General features: G+C 28.3%; 1 protein-coding gene across 1 annotated transcript; it reads right to left on the reverse strand.

Annotated features, from left to right (window-relative positions):
- Positions 1-4,675: 4,675 nt before the first annotated feature.
- Positions 4,676-8,544, reverse strand: LOC105147393 (uncharacterized). Its single transcript, XM_087416109.1, has 6 exons — positions 8,284-8,544; positions 7,644-7,797; positions 5,519-5,749; positions 5,217-5,447; positions 4,977-5,136; positions 4,676-4,915 (listed from the first exon to the last, which is right to left on the reverse strand). The coding sequence occupies exons 2-6, from the start codon at positions 7,762-7,764 to the stop codon at positions 4,771-4,773; spliced, it is 888 nt and encodes a 295-aa protein (XP_087272235.1). The 5' UTR covers positions 7,765-7,797; positions 8,284-8,544; the 3' UTR covers positions 4,676-4,770.
- Positions 8,545-8,662: the final 118 nt, after the last annotated feature.

Genomic DNA, 8,662 nt, shown 5'->3' on the forward strand with positions numbered 1-8,662 from the left:
GCTATTATTAGTTTCTTCGTAACGTCTTTAATTCTTCATTTAAGTAACTGATACATTTGTGAACATTTATGTGTGAAGAATCATGATTTATCCAAACAAAATAGACTCTACGCCAGTGTAATGTTCACCCCACCACATGCACTTGGCGTGAGGGTAACTTGAGTGTGGAGCGAGTGCCGATCTGTTCAGCCGGCATAAGGAAGCCGACCGGTAATCCTCCTCGTCTTCTTCGTCATCTTCGTCGCTGTTGTCATCGTTGTCTTCTTCTTCTTCTTCTTCTTCTTCGCTCTTGCACCATTCGCGACGATGCTTCAAAGAAACCACGTGGATGTCCGCGCACCTGTCGCTCTTTATTCTCCCTTTCCTTCGCTCCTTCTTCCTTTCTTTTTCTCTTCTTTCCTCTTTCTTTTTCTTTCTCTCTCTCTTTTTCTACGTTCCCTATCTTCTTACAATGTCTGTTCTTGTCTCTCCTACTACTGTTTCCAGAAAATAGCCTTCATCGTACCTTTTTCTCTGTTTTCATCGTGCTTCCATCAGGTCTGTTCTACTAATCTGCTGGCAACTGCTCACTCCCCACCAGTTACTTCTTCCCCTGTAAAGCAAATCTTTCCCGCACTAGAGGCACAGAGATCCTCGTGCTCTCTTTCTCGAAGCTCTTTTTACTCTCATTTATCCTTCCTTCTCATTTGATTCCCATTGGTGTCTCATTTCGCTTATACATTTTCGACTATAACTGAAGAATTCAACAATATGCGCAACTATCGACAAATTTCCTCGATATTCTGATTATAGAGAGCTCATATTCGCACCGAGACTGAAAATTTAAAATTGTATAGAAATACAATGAAATGTATTTGTCACGACATAAATATCTGATTTTTATACTTATTACAAGACCTTACTTATTGAAATAATTATTTTGATATAAAAATCTCGAAAAAAGGAGAAACCTTAATGTACAATATTTTATACAATATTTTAAATAATACCTTTAGGTATTAATTTAATTTAATTTAATTTTCCTCAACAATTTTTATACATAAAATCTCTCATTAAATTTTATTTCAGTAAGATTTCTTCGCTTTGATATGATTTTAATTAATTGTAATTTTTTTTCTATTAGGTGTTGGAATTAATTCGTTTTTAAATGAAAGAATGTTATTTATTTCACATGAGCAAAAAATACATTAATGAAAGTACTTCCCATCACTTGTAAAACGCTACGAATTAATTCCAACACCTAATATTTTCTTATTCGAAACCATTATTTTTAAATGTCTTGCACAATCTTTTACATTTAATAAAATTAGATGTTATATTTTCATTTTCCACCTTTCTAAATATTACCAATAATAGAATTTCTCTCCTCTATTATTTTTCTTCACTGTTAAATTTTTCTTCGCACATTTTTTCTTCACCGTCGTTGCATCAAGCTTTTTCGAAACCTTATCGTAGAACAAATATACAATAGTAAGTTCTAGTACAATATATATTTTATTAATTATCGTATTTATAAAATCTTTAGGCATTATAAAATTAAGTTTTTATTATAAAATTAAAATATCCCTGATATAAAAATTCTCTAGTAGAAATGTCTTCGGCAGTGCCACGATATTTTGTCAGAGATAATTTTTGTTGTTGTTTAAATGAGTATAAAAAGACAACAAAAAATTAGAATATCCAATATACAGGATGTCCCGGATCTATGCCATAACTCTAGCCATAACATCAAGCAACCATGACCATTCAACTTATTCATATTTAGAAATTAATATCTTCTAATGTATTGCAAAAATTACAAAATGGTAAAGAACTTTTCGATTCAATTCAATCCATTCTACCTGCTTACAAAAGGTGATCCCGTAGATCAGGGACACTTTGTATATTATACAATACTTAATAATGACTAAATTATTATATAAATTATTACCTGAAATAAAATATGAAACCTATTATAATGCAACATATTAAAAATAGAATCATAACCAACACTGAATAAGCCACAAATTTTTCGTTTCGCATCCATCCAAAAATTGGTCGAGTTAGTTTATCTTCCATTAAATGAGTACGCCAATTTGGAGGGTTAAGAACTTGTCCGATTGATAAAAATATTTCATAAGATAAAAATGTTTCATAGACAGTACACAAAATTTTCAATAATAAAAGTATTTGGAAAAGAAACAATATTTTCTACAGAAAGTAAAATAATTTTCCATCGTTTTGATTAATAAATAGCACAAAATCTACAGCACAAAATTAATTGCAGTAATATCGCTGCAATAACACTGCAATATTGCTACAACTTTTTGCTTACAACTGAAAACGATTTTTATAAGAATGTTCATAATATTAATAAATTTATTATCAAACGCTTCAACAGGCATATATGTGTATGTATGTGCGTTTACATAGCCGTATGAATATTAACCAGATAGCAAAATGTTAATAGAATGTCGACAGATTAGTAGCAGATTTGATCAGATGTGTTAGTTAGATTGACTTCAACTAATATCGCATTCTGCTTCTATTCTATCGACAGTATCTGTTGAACATTCTATTGGTACGTTCTAAGTTACGCATGAAGCGCATGATGCATCGTTCTTGTTGTTTATCCATTAATAAAGAAGGATACATCATGTGCTTCATGCATAATTCGAAACGCATCCTATGTCAACAAATTGGCAGAAACCGAGCAGAATCTGACTATCTACTGAGAGAATCTTGATTATTTTCTATTTAACATTTAAATATATAATAATATTAAATCATTCTGATGTTTAAAAAAATATTTATTAAATATATTTCGTACCTTTCACGCGGATTACATTTGTTGTCCATTTAAATTTTAAGTCAGTTTGTTCCACGATGCATTTCCATATACCGTGATGAGACTTATTTATAGTAGGAACATAATCAACATTTGTAGCTACAGGCAATGTAACTCCATAGTCTTTCCATACGTTACCATTGATCATCCAATAAATTTTCAAATTAGAATATACATAACCGAGGATAGCACAGTGACATGTAATATGCATAGGTAGAGTTTCACGAATAGTAATGCTTTCTTTAATAGGAACTACTGCCAAAGTTATCACCTTAATTATCATATATATTCCATCTATTCGATGTACAGTAAGTGTATATACACCCGAATCATTTAATGCTGTTCTATTTATTACTGTAAATATTAACAAAATTATGTATGTTAATTTATATATTACGTTGTTAATTTATCATTACGTATAAATAATCAATTATTGTGAATAAATGTTATATTACGTACTGATTTCGTAATCTTTAATTTCCCGTCTATGATTGTTTTGAATAAAAATTCCATTATGGGACCACTGTATTTCAGAATTAGGTGATTCAATTCTAATAGTGTTCACAATATTAGAATCTGAAGGGAGTGATACTGATGCATATTCCTTCACAGTAAAAGCAGTATGATTATATGCGATAACTTTTTTTATTAAAGTTATGGTATCTACAATTAAAAATACAAATAAAAATTATTATAACATATTTTTAAAATAATTAGTATACAAAAAAAGACAAATACTCGATATAATATTACATAATATTACATAATATTATATAATGTGATATCACATGATATTTCTTTATATAGTTAAAAATCATTAGAAACATGTATATTCTAATTATTCGTTATTTGGTAAAAAATAAGATGACTTAGGAAGATATAATAAAATATCTTCTTAAAAATATCATTAGCTTGTAAAGAATATTACAAAAATTTTTAAATATAAAAAAAATGAGATATTTATCTTTTGAAAGCTGTTTTTTTCATAATTCTATTTTATATACAAAAGAATTTTAATACTTTATAATATTTTATAAAGAAAAATGCATATTAATAAAACAATTATTATAATAATTTTATTTTTAAAATGGCAATTGCTTTTATGTGATTTTGAAGAAATTACTTTTTTTTGGAGAGATGATTCTTTTAAAATGAGATACTTGGTATATTCTTTTACATACAGAAATATTTAATAAAATATTTCGAAAACAAAATATTTTATTAACTAATAGAAAAATGAAAACATTATTAAATATTAGTAAATAATTAGGTAATAATCCGCATCAGTATACCATCAGTTATGTCTCCGCAAAGAACCGTATTACAACGACCTGTTATGCTGCTGGGTCCTGTACAAGGATCCCCCCGCACATTAGGTTCCGGTGAATTACAATATCGTCTTCTAGTTCCTATACCACCGTTACAACTAACACTACACGTCCATGGTCCCCATTCTGACCATCCGCCATCTAAAGGAGGTCCATCGATATCTATATACAATTAAATAATTATAAATAATAAGCTTCAATATCAACAGTTCAAACACGATATAATAATTATTATTTTTGATACTCTATAATGAATAAAAAATATTATTAAAACTAATAAATAGGAATATAAAAATCCTTAATATTATTTTATTATTATAAATTTTTTATTTAAAATTTTTTTTCTAAAATATTCGATCTTTTTCCTATATTATACCTGATGGTATGCAATTTGCACTCCAAGTAGCCCAATCTTTTGGATCCACAGCAAGCGAAAAAAAATAAAAAATGAGCGGTTGACGATGCACATAATAAAATATGTTTGTCTTATTGCAAAATACTTCAATCGTATTTTCAGACCATCTTTCCGACAAAATCACGAAAAATCATAAATAGGTTGAATTATATATTTTAATTAGATTCCATAGAATATGCAAATATATGTTCAACAGTTGATTACTTTATGGTAATATTTGTCCAAAAATTCGTATTGAATATTGGTTTGAGTGCGTTCTCTTTGTGATAAATTCTTACTCTAGGATATGTATTTTTCAAGAAATATATCCATTGACCTCGTTCACCGAGTGTAAGTGCATAAAATCTATAAAATGTAACAGTTATAAATAAAAATAAAGATTAGCGAAATAATTATTTTTATTTACCCTGATGTTGCAGGCAATAAAAGTAATGGTATTAGAACAACACCTTTGGCACGAATCATTAACATTAGTTTATTAGGTCTGACTACATCTTCTTTAGACCATATTGATAGTGGAAGTATTCTAGTATAACGATTGGTTTGTGTGTTCTCTATATGGCATCCTGTATGATAGTAGAACGAAAAATAATGGGAAAAAAAATGGAAATAATTGTAAATACTCATTTTAAATAACAAAATATACTTGAGGCACAATCGAAAGCAACTCCTATCGCATGACCTTTTTCGCTATTATAATAATAATAAATTGGTAAAAATGCTTTGGATGGTTCAGGATGTTTCCATTCAAATAGTGGATTTGATGTTCCTTCATAATAAAGAAGAACATGTCCTCGAGGTATACGAATAATAAAGTTGCTCCATTTGCCAAGATATAATAAATGTGGTAATGTTTTTTTCTTCACCAAAATTATGTCTAATGAATAATTAAGGAATAGATTAATTTATAGATAAAATGTATTATAAATATGCATGATTTCAAGTTACCTTTTTCTTCTGATTCATAATACAAGAGTACTTTCTCGTTATCGAAAGCTCCAATCTTAAGAATATAACGAGATTTTAATCCATCGTCAGCAGTGAACACAAATGTTATGGAATCTGGATGATCAGGTTCCCATGTTTTTAATGAGAAACGTAAGCCTTCTGTACGATATTCTGGTAAAACGTATAATCGTCGTCCAATGCCGTGTCCCTTCACGAAAAATGTACATTCTTCTATAGAATAAATACAAATACATTTATCCATGTTTACCCATGTGGCATAAATGGATTTATAAATACATATTTTACAGAAATATTTTTCATTGGAAGATTGTAATGTTACAAATATGTATATTGCGAAATATTATTGCAACATTCCCCTAAAATTGCAGCAATGTTAAAATATTCACCCTAAGAAAGATTTAAACATTATAATAACTTGCATTGTTAAATGTTTTTTAAAATCCTACAACATTGTTAGCTATTATTATCCCTAATAATGTTTTATATTCACTATTGTAACTTTCTGTCTTTTAAATTTATTTCATTTATTTTTATATCTTTATCTATATATGATATGACAATACGTGGTTATATAACTATGACATAAATGTTAAACGTCACGGGAAAAGAATGTTTCATATATAATTACATATAATTATAAAATTATATATAATTGTATAAAAAATTGACAATTATATATAATTATATATAAAATATGTCCATATTATATATAACACTTTTTTCCGAGATGGCATAATAATAATTGTGAATATAGAATGTTTCAAAAATGAAATACATTTTTAAAATATGGAAGAGAATTTTCCTTGATATTTCTATTGAATTTTCTTTGAATATCTGTCACAATTTAAAAATAAATGTTTTGTTGTTATTAACAACTTAATTGAAACTTTACCCGACTTTTCACAATCTCTTATATTACACAGATCTTGTGGTACCAATGGATCCGTTGTATAACACCATGTGCCAGCAATATTGCGCGAAGGATTTCTACAATAATTATTAGCTTTTTGTACACTAAGTTCAGGATAAAGACTGTCATTCAAATATGTTTGGTCAACAAAATTGATATGTTTGTCAATTTTAAATCCTGATTGAGATAAATTTAATGATGGTGGTTTCATAAATAATTGCGATGATGTCAATAAATTTTGTTTTGTCATCAAATAGCGTTTCGAGAGAGATTTTGTGCGAATCAATCTTAAAAATCTAGAAGAAGGTTTTGTTTTCAATGATGCGTTCGATCTTTGTATCTGTTCGAAATTATAATTTTTCAACCATTTCGCACAAGTTCGACCTGAACGAGTTGTTGATAATGTACCTATATAGTCATTAGCAGTTCCAGCCATTCGACATTCTGTAGAAACGAAAAAAATTGTTTCAATTCCCATTAATTTATTTAACATGTGGTACTATTAGATTATTAAAAAGATATTAATTTTTATATTTAATTAAAGATTAATTTGTAATAATTATGAATTAGATTTTGTTAACTGTTATAATAGTTACCAAATTATGTAGGACTTTTTTATTTAGTTAGTCTGCTTTACCTACTCACGATCATTGTGTTAATAATTCAGACATTCTATATATCATGTTATAAAAAAAATCAGCAATAAAATATAATTGCGAATTAAAAACAAAAAAATAAACAGATTTAAATATATATTCTTGAGACTTCCATGGATGCTTTCTATATGAAGATTATGCGTTTCGCAGATTTCCTCCGTGTCGAGTATCAGGCTGTTCCTCGCCATGATGAAGTGGACTGCAAAGTTCACGAAACGTTGGCATTCCAAGAATGGATCTGGACACGGAGGAAACCCGCGAAATGTATAATCTTCATATAGATTTAAACATAGTTTAACACAAATTGATTATAGAAATTAAACACGATATTTTTTTGTCAACATGCTATCACATTATGTTTGCAGTAGAACGTATTTTTAATGTAGATGCAGTTGAATCCGCGGATCTATTAAAACTTCTGTTCGAGTTTGTTGTTTATGTATTGACACGATTATATATTATATTCATTTATTAAAACTTATTATATGTACATGTATAAAACATGTATTATATTATATATTAAGTTAGTAATATTTACCTTTATAATCACAAAAAGGAATATCGCATTCCTCATCAATTACTGTAGAATCTAACGTGTAACACCAAGGACCTCTTCGATCTCGAGTAGGATTTCTACAATAATTTTTTGCAAGTTCCATAGATTTCTCCGGAAAATCTGTGTCACTTATATTCTAATAATAAACAAAATTTAATTAAATTTTAATGATGTAACGTATAGAATATAAGAGATATAGCCAAGAAAAACTTCAGAATATATAATATCGAAAGTTATGCATCACATCAAAGATTATAATAAATGCTTATAAATTTTATAGAAATATATGACAAAATTATGATAATTTCTCCATTTTATATAAAAAATGCCCACAATACACAAAATTAAATTTGCAAATCACAAACTAATAAACCGCACCGAAATATCACGCGCGTAATAAATATCGTCGTTATGAAGTTACAATTTGTACAATAATCTTACAATGATTTCAGTTGTAATATCTATTTTTCTTCGCTTATAGTATTGTATTTTCCATGATAGATATAAAATACTTATAAAATACTTACTTAAATTCATACAATAAAACGTACTTGCAATTTTAGAACTTGCAATATTTTATTGTATACATCTCAAAAAATATATCCCAGAATGACTATAATACCTTTTGTGAGCAAGTAGAGCAGACTAAACTGGATCGAAAAATTCTGTATTATTTTGTAATTTTCACAATATTTAACGAGATATTAATTTCTAAAAATTGTTTAACAAGCATATATCCGTATATGTGATCTACCATCAAAAACGCGCTCATCATCGGTCACATTCACTTAGAGCACGAAGAACGAGAACTGTCTAGCAAGCGCACTGCTTGAGTTATTTACATCTATAATAACATGCGATGGTACCTGCGCACAAAGTCACGTTCATTCTGGAATACCATATATATTGGGTCATCTAAAAAGTATCCGCGGTACTTTGTCACTAGATATATGACCATCAATACACATCTAATGACAAAAAACCGCGAATACTTTTTAGAT

This window comes from Acromyrmex echinatior, chromosome 19 (genome assembly GCF_024713525.1).
Source record: "Acromyrmex echinatior isolate Ae372 chromosome 19, ASM2471352v2, whole genome shotgun sequence".
Taxonomy (NCBI): domain Eukaryota; kingdom Metazoa; phylum Arthropoda; class Insecta; order Hymenoptera; family Formicidae; genus Acromyrmex; species Acromyrmex echinatior.